This window comes from Apteryx mantelli, chromosome 1 (assembly GCF_036417845.1).
Source record: "Apteryx mantelli isolate bAptMan1 chromosome 1, bAptMan1.hap1, whole genome shotgun sequence".
Taxonomy (NCBI): domain Eukaryota; kingdom Metazoa; phylum Chordata; class Aves; order Apterygiformes; family Apterygidae; genus Apteryx; species Apteryx mantelli.
The window spans coordinates 25,146,924-25,173,265 of record NC_089978.1 but is presented as its reverse complement, the minus strand read 5'-3'; the positions used below and the strand labels follow the sequence as shown (position 1 = coordinate 25,173,265).

Sequence of the window (26,342 nt, the reverse complement as noted above, 5' to 3'; positions counted from 1 at the left end):
ATACCAGTTTCAGCCATTGACATGACTTTGCTACTCATTCACTTTTTCTTATACTTACCAGAACACTCAAGCCCCTCTTACACAGATTAAATGCATACTGTATCTGAACTTTTAAATTCTAGACAGTTTAGAGTGTAAACAAACTAGGCAAGTTTCTTGACATATAAAAACCTCTGCCCAAGTAAAGAAAAATGGTTTAGAAGATATATATATATATTTAAAACTCAAAAGTACTAGGCAGGAGCTAAGGGTAAGCATGAACTTTTCATGCAAGCTTGACAAAAATATTATTTGAAAACAGCTCTGGGGAATGGACTGAATTTGGGGGTCTGATAACAGAACATGGAGCTGAGCCTCAGCCCAGGGTTTCATGACTGTCTCATGCACTGCAGTGCCAGAACGTGCATGCCCTGTGGATTGGTGTCCCAGCAGAAGACTTCACCCAGTCTCCACTGCGGCTTGCTGGCAATGGCGTAGAGCTACTCTAATCCCCAAAGTAATGGGATGCCAAGTGTGAATCCAGCAGGGAAAGCTGCACTCTCCTTACTCTGCCACCAGAGAAGAGCACTGGCGGCAACAGAAGATGGACCCCCCAGGAAATGTATGGACAGCCCTCAAGGTCTGAGTTTCCCCAAAGCATTTCATTCAAATGCAGCTGCTGTCTTGCTTGCCGTAGGAAACAAAGAGCTCATGCTGAACCATTTTAACCATTTTGTTTCAAACATGGCAGCACAGGCAGTGGACAGCTGTGGTGAGCGTCCCTGATCCATCTCTGGACCTAGCTGCCTCTCTCAAAACAGAGCAGTCTTTGGCTTTTGCAGTCACATCCCACTGCCTTCCACCAGGCAAGAAGCTGCCTCCCCTGCCAGCAGCACACCAAACAGTCTGCATGTGGCCTGGCTCCCCTGTGTGCCAAGCAGCACAAAGTGGATTTTAAATGACAGGGGAATTGTTCTCGTAGGTCACTCCCCTGTTCCTGAAGCTGGCCAGAGGCCCGGGTGGTTTGAAGGCCAGAGCTCGCCCTCCAGCCCCAGCACAGAAGCAGCAGCATCACTTCAAAGCAGAGCCCCTTTACGACTGATCCTGATCAGCACCTGATGGCACGGCTGCGTCAGTCCTCGCGTTATTGTTGAGCAGCAGCCTGGCTTATGCCTACGCCCAGAGAGAGGAGCCCAGCTGTGCCCCGCATCAGCAAGACTGGGAAGCTGACGGGGAAGCACTGCACAGCCTGCCCAGTCCGCTCCAAGGGAAAAGAGCACCATCCCTCCACTACAAATCCATTTAATTGAGTCAGCAACTGCATGTGAGCTATTGCCAGAACCAGAGAGTCAGCTGAGCAGACCAGGACATCGCATCCAGGCTTGCTGCTCTCAGAAAGGTCATGGGAAGTGGAGAAACCTGGTTAAGAACAAAGCTGCTGCATCACAGCTTCATTAACAAACTTCCCCACAACACAAATGCCATGCCTCTTTAGACTAAACAAATACAGTTTTGCTCTCTAGACAGCATTTAATCACCCTTAGTATGCCAAAACAAGACACTAGTTGGGATTTCTGAAAAGAAATGTAGCCATCACAGGTTCTGGGAAGAGCTAGCACCATGAAACATCTGGTAGGGCTAGGCAGGGAGCAAGCAAACACAAGATCACACAGGGAGTTCTTCAGATCAAGAATCACTATTTACCAAAAAACATTCTCCCCCCCCCCCCAAAATACACCTGTGTTTTCCTCTCACCCAGCTATTGCCATCTGCTTTTTAGAAACTGACAATGCACTGTGATTTTTTTTACAGGATTAGAGGTGTTTTTCACTCTGACAGAAAAAGATCTTGAGGTGAGCCCCTCCACTTACAACAGTGGCAGCCCCTCCATTTATAACATATGCAGGCTTGTAAGCTGTTTTCAATTATATTCTGTCTCCCTGGCACACAGAGATGCTCCTTAAATAGGAAACTGTGTTATCATATATCTCTGACGATTTCTAAAGCTAGATCATTCAGCATTTTCTACCCTACTGAGCTAGGAAATTAATAGTAAAACTTTACCCTGCTCTCTACTAAGCCTGATTTAGTTGAAGACATGATCTCAGGTAGTAACTACAGAATCAGCCATTTATTTAATTTAAATAAAACCATTCTTCCAGTGGACAGTGAAGGGAAGAAACAGTATGTTGTGCTAAGACTCCTAAGCCAATACTTGTCCCCTACATCCACTCTTCGGTTACTTTCTGTATGGGTTGAAGCACACTGCTGATCTGTGTTAAATAAGCTGCACTAGAACGGAAGGCAACTAACTTGTGCTCCCTAAGTGCTGGACAACTAATAAAACTCTGGCTGGTACATAGGCTATAAACAGAAAAAGATGATACCATTTCACACTGATAACATTTCTATGACAGTTAATTATTCATCAGTAAGGAAACAATTCTTTTTCTACCATACTTGAAGGAAAAATATCCTATCAGGAGTAAAGAACAAGAGTTAGGGGGGTGCCTTTAACCAAAGAAAGTGGGTGACACCAGGTGAACTCTTGGGTGATGACCTACCGGAGGGCTAACACTCTGAACACCTGTGGGAACACCCCTTCACCCTCTCTCACCTGGCCCAGGCAGTTTCTGCTCCCATTCATTTTGAATTAAACACGAATCAAAACAGTTGTAACTTCTGGGCCAGACAGCTGTGCGTGTAACACAAACGGTGTTAGAGATGACCCGCTGGAGGTGTTCGTTTCTTTAGTTCTCCCCATGGAGATGGAGGGAAACCAGACAACTGCTGAGATGGGCTACCTAACTTATGGGCAGCAGCAGAAATGATAGGTCCCATTTTTCATCAGGAGACAGTCTGAGCTTGTGTCTACAGCATTTTGTACAAGCAGAACACTTTCCACAGGCAATTATTGCCTGACTTTTAAAAACATGTGCATCCAGAAACACTCTTTCAGCGTGCACAAGTTGCTCACAAAATCCTGAGCATAATATTAAAAACAGTTACCACCTTCAACTTAGTGAGCTGGAACAAAATATCTGAGCTGAATACTTTAACATACTTGTGGTGAATGAAACATGGTTTCACATTTTATGTACAAACATAATTAAAAAACACATCAGAATATAGAAAGGAAAACAACCTCTGTTGAGATGAATGAAGAGTCTGGTGTAGCTTCCTGGGTCTGAGATTACTTGCGTTTCCTCCAAAGTTTGTGAACTGAAATCAATTGACTCAGTTTAGAGTACTTTAATTTTAGAGAATTCTCAAATATATTAAACTATATGCATCAATGGTGTTCAGGAGGATAGTACTATACCTACAGATGCTATTTTTTCATATTCACACACGAAATTGCTAGACAACAGCATTTCTTGCTTATCTAATCAGGAATTATATAATTCTTTCTCCCCTGTTTTAACAAGAGCTTTTTGTAACCAAAACCAGAAAGATTACACTACCTGAAAAAGGGAAAAGCTTTCTGAAGGCATAAATGTAGGGCAAAAATGCAAAGCAAAGCAGACTGACTCCCCTCAGAACAAAGTAATGCTCATTATGAAATAAATACAAATGTGCAATCAGTCCAAGAGTAAAACAAGGATTCAAGTGTATGTTTAGCAACGTTATAGGAGTTAGAACTCACTGGACACTTTAGTCTTCTTCATTTCAATGACCCCATTTAAAAGTGGAAAGAGAAAATCCTTAGGGTTTTTCATTTTCATTTCACAGAATCACAGAATTACAGAATGGTTGAGTTTGGAAAGGACCTCTGGAGATCATCTAGTCCAACCTCCCTGCTCAAGCAGGGTCACCTACAGCATGTTGCACAGGATTGCATCCAGGCGGGTTTTGTATATCTCCAGAGAAGGAGACTCCACCACCTCTCTGGGCAACCTGGTCCAGTGCTCTGTCACCCTCTCACAGGAAAGAAGGTTTTTTTGTGTTCAGGTAGAACTTCCTGTGTTCCAGTTTGTGCCCGTTGCCTCGCGTCCTGTCGCTCGGCACCACTGAAAAGAGTCTGGTCCCATCCTCTCGACACCCTCCCTTCAGATACTTGTACACATTGATAAGATCTCCTCTCAGCCTTCTCTTCTCCAAGCTAAACAGGCCCAGCTCTCTCAGCCTTTCCTCACAAGAGAGATGCTCCAGTCCCCTAATCATCTTTGTAGCCCTACACTGGACTTGCTCCAGTAGTGCCACATCCCTCTTGTACTGGGGAGCCCAGAACTGGACGCAGTACTCCAGATGTGGCCTCACCAGGGCAGAGTAGAGGGGGAGAATAACCTCCCTTGACCTGCTGGCAACACTTTTCCTGATGCACCCCAGGATACCATTGGCCTTCTTGGCCACAAGGGCACATTGCTGCCTCATGCTTAACTTGGTGTCCACCAGCACTCCCAGGTCCTTCTCCGCAGAGCTGCTTTCCAGCAGGTCAACCCCCAACCTGTACTGCTGCATGGGGTTATTCCTCCCTAGGTGCAGGACCCTGCACTTGCCTTTGTTGAACTTCATGAGGTTCCTCTCCGCCCACCTCTCCAGCCTGTCCAGGTCTCTCTGAATGGCAGCACAGCCCTCTGGGGTATCACCACTCCTCCCAGTTTTGTATCATCAGCAAACTTGCTGAGGGTGCACTCTGTGCCTTCATCCAGGTCATTGATGAAGAAGTTGAACAAGACTGGACCCAGTACTGACCCCTGGGGGACACCGCTAGCTACAGGCCGCCAACTAGACTCTGTGCCACTGATCACAACTCTCTGAGCTCTGCCATTCAGCCAGTTCTCAATCCACCTCACTGTCCACTCATCTAACCCACACTTCCTGAGCTCCCCTATGAGGATGCTATGGGAGACAGTGTCGAAAGCCTAGAAGTTTCATTTATTGCCATTCATTTCAGATGAATACTAACACAGAAGGATTTTGGATTCTGCAGCGCCTTGTTGCCACTGGCATTTTATGCTACCTGGTCGCCCTCTCCGTGCTTCTCCAGGACTGGTGTCACTGGATTTGATACTGACACGGTTCAGGCTCAATCTGGTCTTCAAAGAAAAACTGATGTGAAAATCCCTTAATCCCCCTTCCTGCTCTGAGCCCAGGGCAAGTTCACACATCCTGACAACTGCATGCTGCAGCGTGTATTATTTTGTACTTAATAAAATTAACAGTCGCTACAGAAAATAGGATTTGAAATGACATTTTGGCCAAGGGGTCTTTCTGAGTCTGGAGATGAGACAATAGTTATGATATCAGTTCTGATCTTATTTTTTATCGCTGGTATTTGTTTGATTAACTTTCTAAATCAAGTTTATCACACTGCATATTAAGAGGCACAGGAAAAAGTAATGAGAAAGACTACATTGCTCATTTTAGATCATCTTTATCCTAACCTGTTCTCCGTGACTATAATGTGCTTATCAAACAGTTTACTGTGTTTATTTACTTACTTCAGCTTGTAAGAAGGAAGATTCAGGGTGAAAACAAAATACAAAAATGCCTCAGGTCCACTCTTTATGCAGTTTTCTCTGCAATAGGGAAACTAATCCCTTATATATGCAATACATGTTCAGCTACTATTCATCTGTTATTAATAATTTTAAAAAATTAAACTGGGAAATCATGATTCCAAACCCAGAACTCAGTGGCACAGAAGAGGTTAGTGAGTGTTATACAGATAAAATTAGTCCTTGCAGACAAACTCCATTCTGGACAATTCTGGACTACATCTATTTAATATCCCCCCAAAAGAACACCATTTTTTGGACTTACGGTTGGCTGTCTTGCTCTGATCACTCTGAGCACTGTCATTTGACTGGTTGCTTGAGACAGAGGATACGCTTGAGCTCCTGACAAAACCAAAGGCTGCCAGCTTAGCTGCTGGCAACCGTGAATAACCAGGAGGACGAAGTCCAGACTGACATGGCTTGGGGAGATTTGACTTTGCAGCATTTGGACATGGGCCTTTTTTAAGATCAACTGAAAGGAGAAAAAGAAAAAGAAATTTTTATTTAACAAATGAAACTGGGACATACTGAAGAGTACTTGTACCAACTAACTACCTGAAGTCAGTACAGAAAGTGAAGACAAGCTTTAATGGCTGCTCAGTCTGCAATGGTGTCTCATTCTTCGCTCCACCAGAAAGCCATTCTGTGAAACAACTACAGGTTGCAATAGTTTTTAAAATATGAAATGCAGCAAGAACCCATAAGGCAAAAAGTCGAAATTCCAGCAAAGTAATGTAGTACAAGCCTGTTATTTTTTTTCTTTAAATGTTATCTTCTTTCATGTTGCATCACCTTCTGATTTTTCACTTGTTATTTGCCAATTAAAAGAAACTCACATACATAGACAAACACCACACACAGCATCCGATTTTCGAAGCTACTGTAGAATGCCAGTAATTCTTCTCAAGAACACAGTACTTCTTTGTATTCTATCAAGGAAAATATTTATTTGGAATCTTCTTCCCTTCAAAATTTGCTAAAAGAAAAATGCCCTTCTCTTGCACCAAGCCTGGGAAGAAGGTCATGCCCTGATAAGGTATCCTTTTTTAACATACCACTAACCATTTCTACTGACGGACTTCACCTCACTAGAAAATATCAGCCTATCTGAATCACGTCAGCCAAGTCTCAGACAGCTGCAAGTAGCAGGTTATCAGGGATAAAGTTAGGCAACAACAATAACAGTTAGGCTATCACGTCTGGCTGTGGTAACCACTAACTGGTCATCCTTCTCCGGTTTGTGTCCTCACCAGTATTCTACTGCTCTTCCTTAGGCAAGCTTTTCTAGAAAAATCCAGAATATAGTTCCATAAATGTTCCAAGCTATCATTGTATAAGGACTAAAGTTCAGAGTTTGGTTTGGTTTGAAAGGCCTGGAAAGCAAGTGGATCTGGACCTCAACTGTACATAAAATTTGGACAGTTTCCGTTTGTATTTTTGACACTACCAGATTTCTGTTCCCTGTGGAATCCCATGGAATGAGGATATAAAAAAAACAACAACAACATAGTTTTCTAAAAGCTGATGCTGGAATGTTTAATCAGATGGGATCTGTAGGTTAGGAGACAAGGGAGCATTAGAAATATCAATGTATTCTCTCAGAAAAGGCCACAAATTCACCCAATTTCCATTCCTGTGTAGTGAACACTATTTGGGCATTAGCCTGACACATACTTCAAAGGAAGAAGTGAACATTCGTAATACTAAAGGAAAAATAGAAATTAACTGCACCGTAAAAATGTGGTCTTCACATTATTACAGTATTTAATTCTTCTGTAAACTATGTAGGTCACAGCCTTATTAATTTTAATGAAGCATTACTCTTTGAGGAGACTTTATAGAAAACAAAACTAACTCGTTCTCTGAGCAGAAAAATATTATGGGAATTTTGAAATATACTTGTGGATCTCATTACAATAATAATACTAAACTGTGTTTGACAAAACTAAGCTGCTTCTTTTGCAATAAAAATACATGTAACACCAGGCAAAAAGTAGTATTGTTTTTTTGTATAAAATACATACCTTAAAAGGCATAAAAAAATGTTACTTGTTCAATGAACAAAAGAATTTATATACTATAAACCCTTAAACCCACATCTTTTTGTAACCACTTTTCAAGAGTTCAGGCCTCCAGTAAGACTCAAGGAAACGATGTCTGACTGCAGCATCTTTACCAGACCAGAGGGGATCCTGCTATGGAGAGTAACCAAAAGGAAAATAACAAATACCTACAATGTATAATGAAAAACCGTTAAAAATCCCTGTTCATCCTTTTTTCACTGACAGGAATAATTCTGGGCTCTGATCCTGAATCCGACTTCATTAGGTCTGTGTGATGGTTGCTCACACATTGTTGTGGGTCCAGGTGCAGGTGAAGACCAATGCAGGCACATTAGCAATGAGAACAGCAAAGCTGTGATGTTTACTGTTGCTGTTTACTGCTAGCCTTGTGCAGTATTGCTTTTGCAATAGTATTTTATAGCTGGTTTACTGTTATCTTCAACGCCCCATCAAGCCAGACTTCTTCACTCCCCAATGGTAGGACTTGACATTCACGTCACATCTAAATGACTACCCAGCAAAGCAGTACAGAACCAGATCTCAACATTGTCCTTAGCAGGGTTTGCAGTTACTGCAAATCACGTCAACTGATTTTAATTATATCAATTTAGGAACAACAAAAAGTGTCCAGTGAAAGGCTTAAAGAGTCCCCAGTGCTAGAAACGACAAGCTAATTATCTTTTAGTCAGAATCTCTCTATTTGAGAGGGCTAATATCTTCCTGCACTGGCAAAAGCTGCAAGGTGGGATTCAGATTGGCTTATGCCAATGTCAGACTGTGCTTTTATTAGAGACTGGTGATCCCGTGCTCTCCTCCCTCCACAGCCAGATGCGTCCTGCCCTGCCAATGCTGACACCAACACTTCAGTGGTTGTGTGGCCAGAGCAGCTCACTTTCCTAGCTCACTGCACAGCACGTGCAAGTTAGAGCCCAGCATCAGCCTCGCCAGCTATCTATAGGACTAATTACAGGGAGGAACTGTGTGTGACAAAAGGCATACATCCCAATCACGGTGTGCAAGATGTTCTCTGTGTGGCATCAGCAGCAGGGCAAAGTCCACAAAGCCTGGTAGCGATGTGAAGCACAGGTGAGGATCTGCAGCAAGGGGCTACAAGCACTACTGCGGGGTAAAGAGTCTGCCCTGGTCAGTGAGCAACTGGAAGAAGATGTGGGACTGTCTCTTGTGGGTTTTGCAGGTTTCCAAAAGAGGCACAAACAGGCCTGCCCTAGAACAGGCTGAGAGTTCAGGTTCCTCCCTCCTAAGAACACTGGGGTGGGACTCAGAACTAAAATATCTCCATTTTAGAGCTAGGAGCTACAAATATCAAAAAACTCCTGTAGCAAATTAGGGAAAATTCTACTACAGGGTAAAAAAAGTGGTTAGAAATGGTTTTGTTTAAAAATTTGAAATGAGTTTGCCCTAGGAATGTGAGGTTCACCTGGGACTTCCAAGTCCCACCTTAACAGCAGGGAAGCCCCATGCCATGCAGCCCACACCAAGCCCCCAGGGTTCCTGTCCTCTGCACTGCAGAGGGAGGAACCAGTCTGCAGCCAGCAGTGCGCTGAGCACCATGGGCAAAAAAGGAAGCCCAGCAGTTAACAGCCCTGATGGGCTGCCTGTGGCACAGCTGCCAGCACCCAAGAAACACAGCATCCCGCAGGGCACTTAGCAAGACGTGGGACAGCCTTGTGCCAAAACCCTGCCAGCGGTTTCATCAAAGAAGAAGAAAATCATCAAAATCAGGATGTGTTTGGTGACAAGTTTCGGTGTCTTGCTCTACCTTTTCTTCAAAATCATTCTCCCAGATCTGGGCGGATGATTCAGTGGCTTTTCTCACAGTTTTGTGCTTTTGGAGTTTTCAGTTTTGTCACTACAATTCAGATTTCCCCTAAACTGACAATATTTTGTATTTTGAGCTCATCATCATCCTTAAATCATTTTTGACTTCTCATTTTAGTAATCCAGCTCTGTCGTACTCTCTGTGACACAAGTACCTGAGGGTACAACATTATCCTCATTAGGGATGCATATGAATCCTTAAAGATAAGTCAGTTTGTGCCTTCTTTCTCATTAATATACATACAACATCAGCCTATTGTACTTATTTTCTGTTCTAAATATCATCAAGTTTTATGCTGCATAATCTTTTTTTATTTCTGTTTCTTAGAAGTATAGAAGGACTCCTGCAAACAAGGTCTGGAAGTTCAAAATGAAAATTGTTTTAATAAGCAGTTTTCTTTTTAATAAAAATCTGCCAAAATAAGCATAAAAATTGGCAAAAATATTTCCAGCTGTCTGACTGCCTGAAGCTAATTGTAGAATTAAGTATTGTCGTCTGTATGGCACACAAGCAATTTTTCTACAACACTTCAGCTGTTCCCATCTAGGAACACAAAAACATTTTGAGGTAGCAATGGATTGACACAAAACAGATGTGCCTGGGGAGCCTAAAGAAAAGTCTGAGGTATCCTTTTTCTGCATCCATACTGCACATGAAACACATCTCCATGCACATATATAACTAAAGTGCATCTTTCAAGTAACTTCTCTGTGAAATCTGAAATATGTTTTAGCCAAAACAAATGAAAAGTTAAAGAAATGAGTTACACAAGTGTGTTCATATGAAAAAAGTAACAGTTCAGTACTTCAGCTCCTTTCCACAATTCATGGATCCTAGGCAATCCTTTTATTTTTATTTATTTATTTATTTTTTTAACATGCATTTTTCTTAAAACTTTAATCATTAGGTGTCATTTTCTCTCAGAGATCTCAGCTACTTTTATTGTGTGCTGTAAACATCATTATTCTCACTTCATATTGGGGAATCTGTGGCAAAGAAGTTATCTGCAAGGTCACAGAATTAGTCAGGGATAATACAAGCAGTTTTTCAAGGCACCTCAGAGTTAACCCAATCTTTAATACCTTTGGAAATTGAAAACAATTCACCCAAATAAGAACCCTATTCGGTTACCACTGCTCTAGTGATTTCCCTGTTACAGTCACAACGACTTTTCTCTGAACAAGAACTGAGGAATGTGACCTTAAAGTGGGGGCTTTATAGTTTTCACCCACATAATGGTCAGCAGGTTGTGTCCAGCCCTCCTGATGGTCTCTCATCCAAATACTATCAAGCCTGGGACAGTTCAGTTCCAAAGGCAAAACAGTTGCCACTGCTGAACATGAATTAATTTCTGATCAGCCAGACCACCATCATATGGTAGGAAAAGCTCAGCTCCTCCTGCTTCGGGTTTCAATGCCCAAAAAAGCTGCTCTGTGCCTTGCCAATTCCCAGACAACCAAAGGCTGTTTAGCACATTCACACCACCCCAAGAATTTGTCAGCTTGTGCTTAATTCAAACTACAAATGCCTGTGTTTGCTTTTTAGCTGAAGTGCAAAGCAGTGACATCCCACAGAAGGTGCCAGCACAGAAAGTGTCATGGTGTCTGAGATGCACTTACTGCATTTTTGACTGAAAGCCCAGAGCAGCAAGGCCATATATTTCTATTTCTATTATATATTTCTATGTTCAGCATGATTTAGAAAGTTGCTGCCTTCATCTGTGTGTCCCCTTCCCAGGTAGAGTCCAGCTTCAAGTAACTCCCTGTAGAGAGGAGGATGGATGGGGGGATGGACATGTGGATGGGAGGCTCTATTCAGAAGAGAATATTCTTCTGAGAGAGAGATCTGAGCAGTCCCTTGGTGAGACACAGGAAAAGTGGCTAGATAGCCTGAGTTAGGGTCCCACAAATAATATGGAGGCCACGCAATCCCGGCTGCTTGTTCTGGGTGCCACAAGGTGTTACACAGGACCAGTAACAAAGATAATATTGATGTAGCCTCAGATTACAGTTTCCTGTCATTCCATTGACTTCTGGAACCAGAAGGGCACTTGAAGACCTTATATTGACATTAGGTGAATATCACCATGCAAGATAGTGTGCAAGCTGATGATAATTAGATTGAGAGCCAATTAGATTATGAAGTATCTTTAAATTCTTTTGGATGATCAAGAAATTTGGGGTAGTGGGATTTTAAAATGCCAGATTTTCACAATTCTGAACTGCTGCTGTTAACTCTTAGCTGCTCTGTTCCCTCACCACTATCCATGGAGACAAAACAGAACAGTAATCCCAAAGTTAGAGCGTGTCGCAACCGCACACCTGTAAGCTTTCTTCTAGCAGCCAGTCTTTAATCACAGTTTTCCATGAACAAGAAGAAGAAGGGTCAAGAGAAGCTTGATAAGAATAGGTAAAGTCTTATGAGAAGTTGTCTCAGAGGTTAATTGGGCAGAAATCTCAGGAAGATGGGCAAAATGTATCTGTCTTGAAGAATGGTGATAATCCCCTTACAAAGATGTCACACAATGAATAGCTCTGTCCTTCCAGCTGCTTTGCTCCCTCTCCTATTGCATGTTATCTTCTCAAGTAAGGTTTCCTTGGGCTTGTCTCCTTTCATCGCTGCATGTGCCTATCAAACTCTTGACCTGCTCTTTTTCATCATCCACTCTCCTTCATTTTCACCTTCTCCTTTTCATTTCACCCACAGAACAACTATGGAATTGCATTAAATCCTTTCTATTTCCCAGCACACCATGAAAATGCATCCAGTCACATCTTCTACAGTTGAGTAACACAGATGTAGTCTATAAGCACACAGTAGTTAAACCTTACTTCAGCATTTGTTTTCTACAGTACACAGATCATTACTGATACCGTTCGTATGACTGTCAGCAGAGTTATAACTGAGTTATAACGTGATATAGAACAACACAGTCATATAGACAATCCTTCTGATAAGATGTGTTTTGGTTCTTTGAAAAGGCAATAATTGCTGGGAGCAAAGAGGTGGCATGTGGCGATATGGTGATGGTGATAATGTCATTAGCAAAACTCTGCTGAAGAGATGCATGACTCCCATTGAGGCATGTTATTTTTCTTTATGAAATACAATCAGATTGCTCTCCCAGAGAAAGCAGACAGTGCCAACTGAAACCATTATAAATTTTAGTGGGAATAGAGAATATTTTCCTCTCTGAATTCTGGCCTTGTCTCTCTCCTGACAGCTCAAATCCAAGTCTGTCAGATTGCAAACGCAGGAAATAAGCATGCAGCTGGAGTCGCAGTAATGAAACATTTCAGGAAGTAACCTCAAAGCCCCTTTTCTATCATCAAATCTCATTTGCTTGTTTAAGTATTAGGTATTCCTGAGAATCAACATGAAAGCAAAGCTCAAATCCTACCAGGAGAAACCTTTAGACATATTGTAACATTAATGATGAGCTACAAATACACAAAAATATGAGTATTTTTGTGTGTGTCTGAGTAAATCAAAAACATTGCTTTTCTGATTTATATATAAATGGTACCTTTAACAAGATTTGACTTGTTTAGAAATGAGAGGGGCTGCTAGACCCTCAGGACTGGCAAATTTAATACACAAAGAGCTGATAAGGAAACAACATTTCATTAACTCATCCTTTGAGAAAAAATTACCATAAATAATAGTGGAAAAAGAGTAGAATTAAGTGAAGTTTTAATTATGAGATCTCTGTTTTACTTTTCAAAATCAGACATTAATCCCATAAAAATAATCAGGTAATTAATGTAAATACTAACTTGTGTGTTCTAAAAAGTCTTTATAACCAAGGAAACCATATTCATAATTTATACGTTATAGACACAGTATCCTTTAATGCTTGTTTTGAATTACATGTTTCCCTTAGAAAGAGCAGAGTCAATTTATATAAAATAAACAAATATTAAGCTTTCAGAGACATTAATGTACCTTTAAATACACCACAATTCAACAACTTGCTATGTTTTCTACAGTGCAGAATATTTTTCCTTATAGTAGGAATGCCTGTCTCACCCATCCAATATAGAGCATGATCTAAAGAACAGTGTCATTCAATAAGGAAATCACAGCCCATGCCAATACATGTGTCGAATGTCCTACAGATGAAGAATGATCACTGCGCCAGTCACATTTTAGATATCACACTTGGTGAATCACAGGATCATTCATTATCATTTTATTTTCTACTTGTCATGTCTTAAAACTAACAATACCCTTAATGTACTTCTGGTGCTTGCAGTCCATCACAGCAGTTCATGGATTTAATTATCAATTACTTTAGAGTCATTTTTATGAGAATTACTATGATACAAGGGCCAAACCACTCAGCTTATCAGTGCTGCTTAAGCATCCTGCTACATTATGAAAGGCATGGCAGAGGGAAATAAAATCCTCATTATGAGGCACTGCTTCTGTCCTCAATACTGTGGCATGGCAATTTCATTTTTAAAGCCTCACTGGTACCTCACACTTTGTCACTAGATGGCAACTGGCTAGATCCTTCTATTTCCATTACCCCAGGGCAGGACCGAAATCCCTAACAGGTTTGCTGGATTAAAAGTTCAGGATCCAGCTGCAAAAGATACTGATTAGCATTACTGACGGCAGTGCCCCCGGTTCTTGCCATAGCCAGTCAAATCCTCACACTCCAGAGCAGCCACGAGCAAAGCTCTTACCAGCACCAGTTCCTTTAGGCTGACCATTTTTTCATGCATTTTGCTTGCTTTTATTTGTAAATATGACTCTAAGCTGTATTTAATCCTGTTCTTCAAATATTGCATCAAAAATATTAATGCAGACTAAAGTAGCTTAATACCACATCAAGCTGCCAAATTAAGGGAAATAGGATGACAGAAAGCTGGAAAAAAGGTGTTGACTACCTTAAAACAATTGGCTTGATATGGTCCGTATGACCCATCTAGATACAGGTACACCTTGCTGATCTGATAGATTAACACTGCTGTGTGTCTCAGTTCTCTTGATGAGATGGAATATGTTGCACTAGGTCCATTTTTTTTACTCTGCCCAAAGAGCATATTTTTAGCGAATCCAGTACCTATTAAAGCGCTTCCTTGCAAAAGCAGCCTTGAGCTGCAGGCCCCCACCAGCCACCCTGTCAAATCGCACTCGACTCCGCTCTGAGTTAGCGCCTCATGAGCTCTGATGCGGGGCTCTTTTATGAGCAATTCATTCTTTTTGAAAGAAATTATTGAAGATTAAAAGACTGATATGCTGGTTTATGAAGCCATACGATGTTGAGGGAAAGAATTGGTCATTTGAGGTATACAAGGAAACAGACTATGAGCAAGGCAGATGTGATTATCAACCAATCCTGAATGGATAAACAGGAAATAAAATGCTGAAAATAAGAGAATGTAAAGGAACTCATAGAAGTTATCAGAAATACATGAAAGATCAATAAGCGCAGCTGGCAGATCATCAGAGCACAATAGGAAGTACTTTGCAACAGAATAAGATACTGCAGAAAAATTAAACAAGTTCTTCACCTCACAAGGAAAATGGAGGTGAGATGCCAGAAATGAAAATAATGTGTCCTGGGGAGGACAGTGAAAAACTGAAGACATTAGCAACTTCTCCAGAACAAGTCTTGGGTAATTTAAAATCAATAAAAACAGTCAGAGCCCAAAGACCAGATGGGACACACTTTGGGAACCTGAATGAGATGGCAGACAGATTATTGGACTAACCAGAATTATCTTTAACAGTATCTTTGAAACAGCAAGGTATTAATAGACGAGAGAAACAAACAAAATAGCATTCATAGGAAGAAAGTTATAGAGAGCTAAGAATTAAATATTCTTCCAGAGCAGGAAAGATCCAAAGAAACTATCAGTAATAACATTAAAAAAAAACTTTAGAAAACTTTAAAGAAACAGGAATTGATTGGCAAGAGCTAGTGCAATTTCCTCATGTATACATCTCATTCACTGGAATTTTTAAAGGCAGTATTACAGAAAATAAACAGGATTGAGGCAGATACTGTTTAGATTTTAGAATGTCATTCAATACAGGAAGACAGTAAATTAGTACATACAAGGCAAGCTCCTATATGGATAAAGAAATATCTAGAGAAAAGTAATGTCCGCAGTAATCAGTGATTCAGGATAATTAAGTTGGATAACTAAAAATCAAGGCAACATTCATTTCTGAAGATCAGACAAGACACTGGATTTGTTAATAGGACGTGTATATTCCTCTCATATCTATCTCCCAGACTTGCTCCTATTGTGCAATGGCTTAACCTAGTCATACTCTGAACTTGCAGCCTCTTGCAGTTTCATTTAAACGGGGCATGGGATCCAATTGCTCTCTGCACCTCTTTCCACATGATGAGCACTGACTGAACTCTACTCCCAACGCTGAACTGAATTTTACTACCCCAGGGTGTAATCTCAGAAATTACATACAGTTGAGTTTGGTCAGCTTCTGCAAATGGCATCAATGTAGATAAACTCCAGGTGCAGAGACAGTAGGGGATAGTGACAAGGGGCACTGGGTTACAGAAAAACTTGATTTTTCTGATAAACCATAAGCCCTGGCAACTTGTATTACTGACTTATACTCTCTTCTCAGAATAAGTCAAGATATTCATCTTCGTCAATTTTCATTCTGCCTCTTAATTTCTTGCGCAGTTTAGTGTGGAGAAATGGATGCTGGGGAGACAGACAGTGATCTTTTTCAAATACATAAAAGGCAGCTGCAAAGAGGAGGGGACCCCCACATCCACTTCAGATAGGAGAGCAAGTAACCTGCAACAAAGGAGATCAGGTGAAATATTAGGGAAAATTATTAACTCCAAGGTAGGCGATGCATTGGAGGAGCCTGCAGGATCTCTTATATTGGAGGGTTTTATGAATAGATAAATGTCTATCAGAAGGAACCCGGCCCCAAGGCAAGAGGATGGACCGTATGACACCAAGGCATTATCCTTTATGACTATTTTCTAACTATCTGTGCAGACTTGTAGGCTGTTAAACAGCTGCTGTGTTTCACCCTGGCAATGACTGATTTTCAGTGAGCTTGCTGCTGCTTAAATATACATTGTTAAAACCTCCAAGATTTTCCAGGTTGTAAAGAAGTGCACTGTAGAAGTAATTATCTCTGTCTTGTGGTGTCAGACACTTCCCCCTCTGGTTTTTCTCTTGCTCTTCCCTCCCCTGTAATTCTGCCCAGGGTCATGTTGTGTCCTGCATTGTGGCTGGAAGCAAGAGGTATTGGAGAAGATGTCTCCAAAGAGGTGTGCACCAAGGCTTCAGAGTAGCTCTGTGCTAGCACAGCTGAACACTGCTAAGGCTTCAGAGAAGAACATAGGGGACTGGCATATTCAGATTGAAAAACTGGGTCTTCATGATAGAAGAAAATGTTACATTATCTTCCACAGGGCAAAAGCAAAGATTTTTTCAGGCCTTTAGAAGGAGGAGGAAGATGAAAAAAAGCTGTATGAGAATTATCTCTGAAATTGATCCTCCTTCTTTGGCAATGAGCTGTTAAACAAACTTCTGTGCAAGCCCCAGACTCCCTAGTCAGCCTTGCCTCAGGTTAAAAAAAACACACCTCAGAGAGTGCTATTAGAGCTTTGTAGTATCAGGTCAAGATATTGCTCATTTTGTGATATTTCTGCCTGAAAAAAATCTTTTTGGTGACTATAGTTAAAAGAAAGGAGAAAAAAAAGATCATACTTTACCTGAAGCATCAGGATGATAGAGGCTGGGAGCACTTGTCATTTCTCCTGGCTGATGGAGACAGCTACCTGAGGATCTTTGACTTGCAATGAGAATTCTGCTCTTTGCAGATGGTAACCTTGAAACTGCACCCAGTCCTAACTGTGGCTTAAGTATCATGGCAGATCGATAAAAACTCGGTGGGACCTCATAGTGAGTATATGGTGGAGGACAAAATTCGTCTTTCGCAGGCCTTTCCCCAACCTACAAAAAAATAATTAAAACAGATATTATGCAATAAAATTATGTATCCAGAGAATACGGAGCTCTCAATGGCTTATAAAGGCTAATTTTCCCTCCTCACGAGTCTTGGCTTCATACCACTGCAAAGTAAGCATCACTTTCAAAAAGTGATGGTCTAACCATATGAATCCCTCTCCATGAATACAGGTGTTCCAGTCACAAGACACAGCCAAATCCAAATAAAGGCTTGATCTCTTCCCCCTCGAAAAAATAAACAAATAAATAAAAAGCTTCAAATAGTGAAAATGAAGTTATTGTTAAGTCTGGAAAGGTGAGATTAGTTAAAGAGGCAAATGCACCAAGAGAGTGGGTAAGTGGAATTTTTATTAGAAGTTATTTAAAATATTTCTCATTGAAATGCAATCTGGGGGGAGTCTGTTTTCATTTAAATAGTTATAAAGACACTTGAAGGTATTTTAAGTTCATTTTATCAGAAAAATGGTATTGTTAAATTGTTTATGTGCGAAAAAACGTCCACATGTTCCTACTGTTCACACGTTCACTATATTCACAGTAGTCTATGTCACTGAGGTTTCTGAAAAGTGACACAACTTTGGAGGAGTGCAAGTTTCTGTAGGTTATTATTTTCAGAGTGCTCATGGAGTATTACAAATCAGAGCTATAAAACGCAGCTGAGCGGGGGAGAAAAGCAAATTTGCCAGTGTAAAACATGTACTGTTTATCATAAATAGATGTTTCTTTGCTAAAATTAGTGACAGACCTCTGAGTATTTTAATGGGAATATATTGTGAGGACAGCATAGTTAAGCCTCAAGCTGGAAGTTTTTCAAGTAAACTGGATGTTACCCGAGAATTTAGAGTCAAGAATGAGCTGGTTCCCTGCTTCAGCCCTTGAACCTTCCTCCACGTGAGCGGGGCCCTGGCTCGGGCCGTCAGCCAGCGTGCTGTTTGCCCTGACTTGGGGCGACGGAGCAGAGCCACGGCAGGAGCTCACTGGGCCTCCACCTCGCTCATTTGCTAAGATCTGTTTGTTCTTCATCCCTTGCCTAACGGTCTTGGGTAGAGTCCAACTACTGCAGAATTTTCTTATAAAATATAAAATCATAATAATTTAGCAAGGATGCACTTAATAATTTTTCAGTGCACCCCATTTAGGCCAGAGAAAAAAGTAGGCTTAGGAAACAGGAAATCAGGGCTAGATTTGTTTAAAAATTAATCAAAAAAGCGCCACAGGCTACCTAGGAAGAAATGCAACTGCCAATTAATTAAGTCTGTTGTAAGCTATGATGCATATAATATGCCAAATCAGTTTCTATTTAGCAATTATAAGCATTTAGAACATGCACTTGAACATTAGCTATAAAAGCTTTGAACCTAGCTGCTTCTTGAGCTTTAATCCTAATTTAGCAAATTTTTAATATGCTAAAAGATACAAAACTGGCCTTAAACTATTACTAAGTTTAGAATCTTTAAGGCTTTTGCACAGGAAACTAGGAAGACAGATACAAGAGATATTGAGCATTATAATTTTGCTCTATATTTTTCACTATTTTTGCAGTCCTGTTTTCTTCAATTAGATCTTTCATTTTCCTTTTTTATTATATTTCTATAACCTATTTCTACAAGTTTGGATGCAGGTTTTTATTGTTTATGTATGATTCTCTGCTCTTATTTTCAACTTCTGTATATGAGATTTTTTTCCTGGATAAGATTCATTTACATTTTTCTCCCTGATGAGCTTATTTCAATGAGATTTCATTATATACTTCCTATCATCTTATATTTAACTGGCAGTGAACATACCAAGGCCAAGTTTTTCAGTATAAGAAATAGAGAAAAACTTTAAATATAGAAACCATGCATTTTTGATAAACTGGGTTAGCTTAGACAAACCTTCAGTCACCTCACTTTTATCTTTATTGATACTATGCTACAAATAACACAGAAGGACCACAAACATGCACACAAAGACAATCACAAGCCTAAAACACCTTCTCAGACTGAGGAAACTGAGAAGGATTTGCCCAACTATTTTTCAGGAAATAGATTTGTTTTTTAAAGAGTTCAATTTGCAGGGAGACATAAACTTGCTATGAAGACACAATCCTTTTTATTATTTTGTATTTATCATCAAATTGATGAAATGTCTAATTCAATTGGCCTCAAGAGAATCACGTGCATTTATTGATTATCAGGCCATTTCAAAGCTGTTTAGAAAGATTTGGACTCATATGAGTCCTGTTAGCATTCTGTACTAGATTTTTGTATGAGAGACTTTTAAAGAAAAGAGCTGTTGAGGCCTGTTAACTAAAAATAAGGACTCCCTTCAGTTCACAATTTTATTGTGTGTGACTGTACATTTCCCACGCACTCCATTTAATGTAGGTGTTAGAAAGAGCTGGAAACTCTATAGCAAATCTGCGAAAGATACAGCAATTTCCATAACCTGGGTGATTCTAAGCAGAACTGGCAACACTGCCAACAGGTACAGTTGTTCGCCACTTGCCTTCATGTAACTTTGTTTATAACACTGTCAAACCTTAGTGCCTCAAGCAGAATTTTTCTTGTCAAGTGCCTGCTTCAGGCAATTATTTGGGAAAAGAGTCAGCAAAACTGGTTCAGTCATTTCAGATAATGAGATTAGGAAAAAAAAATATGTTGTTTTGCCTATATATAAAACCGCTTCCCCTACCCCTTTCAACAGACCTTCCACTTCAACAGGCTTCAGTCCATGCTCTCTGGAGGAGAAAAAGGCCCATGCAGGAGAACTGCCCCAAATACACTGCACAGAGGTGGAGTTTGGATAGGACAAGCACAGTCCTAGGAGAAGCAGGCAGGAGAGCTGAGGATTGGCTAATCTCCTTATGGAGCCCTGACTGCAACCACGGCTCTCAGCAGCATCTATAGCAGTAAATAAAACGGGCCAAAGCCCACTCTCTGGCATGGCATGGATCATATCCATGTGAGTAAAGTCTCTCACCCTCCAGAACAGGTGGGTCTCATCCACACTGCTCTCTGGAAACAGCCTCTGACCCCTGCTGCTTCCCAAGCTGTGCTGGGTATTGCCTGGGGGACCTTACGCTGGCACAGGTGAACAAGGAGCTGGGGAGTGTAGTCAGAGTCCAACAATATGGACAGCTTCATGTGAGCCTTGGAAACTGTGCCTTCACACTGTGTAGTTCACTAGCAAGGTTATAGCCTTTGAATCTCACAATTTGGTTTGTTACTTCTCATGGAGGTAAGTGGGAACACAGAGAAAAAGCAGCCACAAATTCCTACTGGCACTTACTGAAAGTGGCAGAGGTCCACACTAAAATGGGCAACCAACACTGCGATGAAGCATGTGGACAGCAACACTCTGACCTGGACAAAGGCATTTTTTTCAGTTTGTTTTTCACTTTGAGGGTTTTTCTATCTTTTTTTGACAAAGATATTTATGAAAGATCTACAGTCATACCATGTCAATATTCCAAAGAAAAGCACTCAAAGAGCTGAAAATGCCAAAATTAAGGCTGTCCATTTAATCTTAATTCAATCCTTCATGAATATACAGCCTTTAGCTGCACAGCTGAACTGCCTCCAGACCTGAGCTAGAATTTCTGCCTGGACTGCACTGTTAGGGCTGAAGCACACCCAGCACAAGGAGTCCGGCAGACCCTTCCCTGCACAGAGAAATGCCTTGAGTGTTCTCCAGATAGTTCTTCAGGTCTTGCCTTGGAGCCTGGTGCCTTGCACAGAACCTTCCTATTTTTTCCAGATATTGGCTCTGAAAAGTGAATTTAATTGTTCCTCCCATTTAGCTGAAGGGTGCTCAGAGATTACAGGTCTGACTGATAGCAGTTACTAACACCCTTTATCATAACTATAGAGAGCGCTATAAAATGTTAATCAAAGCCTTTCAAAGCCCCAAATGGATCTGGGAAACAGGGCAGCCTGGGAACTTTTCCACCACAATGGCAATGCCAAGTAGTCATCCTGCCCCAGCACCTCCTCGTCTCAAAAGTTCTGAGTCTTCAGCACTGTGCATTTGCCAATGTGATTTTGATATATCTCAAACCATCCTAATTGTTTTCCTCTGGTTACACATCAGTCATCTGCCCTTAACCACTACTGTGCACAGCTGCTCTTCTAAGGATCTGTCCACTTGCATAGATCAATCTTTTTTCCTTTCTCTTGAGCCATGCTGGAGCCAGATCAGTGCCCGTTGCCATGCCCTTATTATCAGGGGGTTAAGGTACCTGCTGTTAGAGTGGCATCACAAGAGAGCACATTCCATCCCCTGCTAACAGCTGCTGCTCCTATGACTCCTAATTCCTAATGACTAGTAGGAATCAGTAGCTTAATGAAAACTCATAATACAAACTATAGTTTGTTTGACTTTTCCTTCCCAGTGTCTCCTCCAGCCAGCCCAGTGTTTCTGAAGAACCTTGGGTTCAAACTTTTCCGCCTTGATATATCTACCCAAAACTATATTGCTTGGTGAAAGTGGGGTGCTTTGGACCTTCTCCATCAATGTTCTCTTTGTGTCATTTTTTTTCCTAATCCTAGTCTAGAGTAAACCACACTGCAGACCTGCCACAACCTGACTCCTTTTCATGCTAAGAACAGTCCTCAACAGCGCACAGAAATTGCTCATCTCCACTCCCAACTCTGTCTGTTGATCGTGCCTGATTATCTGAACCCCAGCTGTATGGGCTACAGGCTCTTATGGCCTTTAAGCCGTCACACCATTCTATAAACAGCCAAGCAGCTGCACAGTTTTGGTTATTTTGGCTTTAATTTCAGTTGCCATCCATTGCAGGCTGCCACAGACATGCCCACAATGATGAGCACTGTCCTTTCTGTGTTTGGCATGAGATGGTGTTCTACAGAAAACTATAATCCATGATCATTTCACTAATCACTAGAGTGCCTCTTAACATGCATGCCAAAAAGGCCAAGCTACACTCACACAAGATATCTTAATTTGGATATTTGCTGGCTTTTGATTGTTGACACTGTCATCTTATGTGATACTTTAATGCTGTTCCCTGTACAAAAACTGTACACAGAATGAGATGGGCATTAAAGGAGTCTCAATAACACACCATGAGACACACAGCAAAAAAAATAAAACTTAGTATGTATATTTTTTAGAGTCATTCAAATTAAATACACTTCTGTGATCTTCAGTATTTATATAAAATGCTTGGTTGCTGAGCTATCATGTGTTCCAAGCAGCAGATCCAATGACATATCACAGATCCAACTATAACTCCCTCTTCTCCATCTTTTCTCCACCTACCAAGCAATGTCAACCTTCCTCCACTGTTCTCACCTCCCAGCAGGGATGTGCTGGGAATCAAGACTCCTGCCCAAATTATCAAGGCGGAGGACACACAACTAGGTACCAGGACCCAGAATTGGTCAGAAGAAGTTCCTTCACTTTTTGGGTGCTCAGGAATATTTTCTGGGGAAAGGAGATTTCTCCTTGAAGATTCTGGTCAAAATAACAAACCACTTTAAAACGAATGAAAAGAAAATCTTTTCCTGCATGATATATATTACCTAACATGAGCTTTGAAAGTCCCTGGTTTTCTGTAGAGCTAAACAGAAGGGAATTAATTGAGTCCTCTAGTGTTCTGTCTGCAAATATGTGCCAAGTTTCCCATTAAGGAGGAAAAGTCTCTGTTTGTGGGCAAATTACATTCATTTCCCAAAGCTATTCCTTCAAGAAAAAATAGTTCCATTCATGGATATACTCAAACTGCATGTCTTTTGCTTTTCAAACATCCCTATTTATAGTACTAGCAGGTGACTGTTTTGCTGGGAAACATTACAGGAACACAGTGACAACTTCCAGTCAAGTCACAGATCAGTCACCACAACAGGGTCAGTGCCAGAAACAGTTAAGTTCATTTCTAATGATCACACATTGCCTGGATTTAGGACTTTTTCTCAATTGAGGGTTGGGAACTAACTTCTGGCAGCAACAAGTAAGCAAATGAATACCACCTGGCATACAAAAGAGGTTGTCAAAGTTACCTCCTTACCTCCTGCAGAAATTTTTCACTCATCGGACCAAAATGATGGCCAGGGGGCCTAATTCCTGACACCACAAGTCCAGAACTGAAGATCCGTGGCTTCTGGAGGTCAGGTTTAAATTTGTCATACAGGATGCTGGGGGGCTTCACATCACCTCCGTTTGACGCCTTCTCTTCCTTAGAGATGGGCATGCCACATGCCGGGGTGCCGTACGACAGCCCCGCAGAGGCAAACGAAGGGTCAAGCTGGTCTATTGAATGAGGGTTTCTTCTAATATAAGTGATGATTTTAGGTCTTACATGTTTGGGCTTGGGCATGGCAGGCTTCATCTCGATACTTTCTTCTAGCTTTTCACTGCTGTCACTGTCCACATCCGCCTTATCTGTGAGGGAGCCCTTGGAGTGGACCAGGATAGGTTTTGGGATTGCACTGCTGCAAACAGTCTTGATAGGCACTTTAGGGGATATGCTTAACAACTGCGTGCTGTCGATGGGAGGTAGGACTGAGGAGGGTGACAGTTTGTCAACATGAAGTGCATAAAGGTTCTTCAGATTACTGTTTGCTAGCGCAGGCTGATTAGTAACATTCAGAGTTGCCACTGGGCGCAAGGGAGTTGGAACGCATAAAAAGGCATCAGCCTTTGCTGCAATCTTATAGTTCTCTGGTGCTTCGTATGAAAGGTTTTTCTTTGCAATAGCTGTCTTTTTACTCTGAACTGAAAAGCTTGAGATTTCCACATCACTGTCCTCGTTGCTACACTGTTCATTTGACACCATTTCTGTACGCAGCACTCTGGGCTGATCTGAGAGATCAGAAGCTGGCACAGCAGCATCTTCACTGTTTCCTTTGACTGGCATCAGTTTATTCTCATTAACTTTCAAGGGTTTGCTGTCAGGTAGATTAATGTCATGTATAAGAGATACTTGCTCACCAACCGTTTCAGTGCAACCTGTGTCAACTTCACATAAATTTTCATTTTTTCTAAGTGTATCTTTGCCACTGGATTTGCTATCACAAGTAAGTGGGAATACTGATTCCACTTCTTTGTCAGTGAAATATTCCTCACTAATAGTTGCCCTGTTGTCACTCTCACTTCCTCCTCCTGCCCCATGCATGGTGTTGTTATCACTTAGCAATTTGTCATCGGGGTGGGTGACCACCTGGCTTGACAATGGATCCTCTACTTTATTACAGATGTCTGGAAAATGGGAAGCTTGAAATTTTGATACATCAGATCCAGAACCTTTCTTTTCTTGCATTATTGTACTTTCCTCTTTTTGACATCCTAGAAATTCTACCAGCATAATTCTCTCAATCTTTTGTTGACATATGTTTTTAGATTGTAGAGATGGTACGGTCTTAAGCTCCAGCTTTTTACTTTTATCACCCTGACCTAACTGTGCTTCTGATTTACTAGCAATCTCATTGGGCTTAATAGCTGAATGTAGATCAGCATGAGAAGTTTGCAGTGTGCTTTCAGTGTCAACATTTGGTACATTTTGCACATCCATTTGGATTTCTGGTTTAGATATTTTCTTGTTTCCTGAGGTAGATGGTTTAGAATGAAACACAATATTTTCCTCTGAGGTATTGTCAAGTGGATGAAACACCATCCCGAGAAAATGATCTGTGGATGTTTTTTGTGATTTCTCTGTATTTCCAATCAAATGATGTGACCTGTCTATGGAATCCAATGATGCAGAAAGCAAACGCTTACACGACACACGGCCAACACATTCTTTTGCAAATGTTTCAGTTTGAGCAGGAAACTTACTTGATCTTCCCAAAGAAAGCCTTTTTATTCTCTCCATTTCCACAGTCCTGGCCATTTTACCCTTAGAAAAACTCTGGGTAGAGTCAGTATCACCTTTTGAAATAATCTCCAGATTGGCATCATTTGTGCTGCTTTTCAAGTTGGACAGACTTTGTCCTCGGCTGATTCTGATATGCCTCGATATATCCCTTGCTTCACTGGTCCTACCATCTTTCCCCATTTCCCTGTTTGAGGTAGGAGACAGCTTACTTTCCTGTACACTTGTGTCACAGGTTTGAGACTCTTTAAAGGCCAGAAGTTTATTCTGCTCTGTACTCAGATGAGTAACCTTTTCTGATCCCCCAAGATGTATATTCCCACTCTCATCTGTCAAACCACATTTCTTGGCATCACCTTCAGTGGTCCTAACTTTTGTCACAATTTGATTGGCGTTGGTATCCCCCACGTTTACTATGCTTTCATTATTATTTTTTATTTCGCTGCGGTTGTCTTGAAGCTGAGTGTAACATGACTTGTTTGGAATTAATGGAGCACTCATTTTGAGCCTTCAGGTGACTGCTTTTTTGGCAGTCCTAATTAATGAGAGGGCTTTCTGTCCACTATTAGGTTAACTATTATTCATGCTTCAGTTACACGTTTAAATTACAAACAGTAGAAAACTCCTTGTCAAAAAACTTGGAGTCTCTTGTCAGAGTCACATTTTTGTGCTGCTCAGTCGTTTTCAGTGCAGCTTCTGGACCCAGGAAATCTTTATGACATGCGGTAGAGAGGTTCAACGAAAGCAAAATAGGTCTGTCAGGTTCCCTCTGAATGAGAGCCAGTTACTCCAGCCAACCTACAAGAAAGGGAACAGACAACATTACACTGATGTCATGAATTATGCTAACTAAAACAAAGTTAAAATCAGCAGCACTCCCTGGTACATTCCCAGGTTTGAATGCTTTAAAATACTTTAGATACTATTTCAGCCATAGCTTTGCTCACATCCAGATTCCTTGTGTAGCACAAATCTCTGATTATTAAAGTTATGCAGTTATAACTGTTCCAGTTAGAAGAATGATTGCTACTGTTTTTAAACCACAGAGATTTACAACTGGAAATAGCCATGAATAGCTAAGTCAAGATGGTACCTACATCAAGGGTCTGAGCACTTTTATATTGATATAATAATGTCTTTATTAAACCAAGAGCCACTACTGAT

At 41.0% G+C, this 26,342-nt stretch overlaps 1 protein-coding gene across 1 annotated transcript in view; it reads right to left on the bottom strand.

Annotated features, from left to right (window-relative positions):
* MTUS2 (microtubule associated scaffold protein 2) overlaps positions 1 to 25,679 on the bottom strand; it is a 209,704-nt gene extending 184,025 nt beyond the window's left edge. Inside the window, exons 1-3 of the mRNA XM_013962221.2 lie at positions 23,376 to 25,679; positions 17,104 to 17,344; positions 5,746 to 5,952 (exon numbers count right to left, since the gene is read on the bottom strand). Coding sequence (XP_013817675.2) covers positions 5,746 to 5,952; positions 17,104 to 17,344; positions 23,376 to 25,679 — 2,752 coding nt within the window. The remainder of the gene's footprint in view (positions 1 to 5,745; positions 5,953 to 17,103; positions 17,345 to 23,375) is intronic.
* Between the last annotated feature and the right edge of the window lie 663 nt (positions 25,680 to 26,342).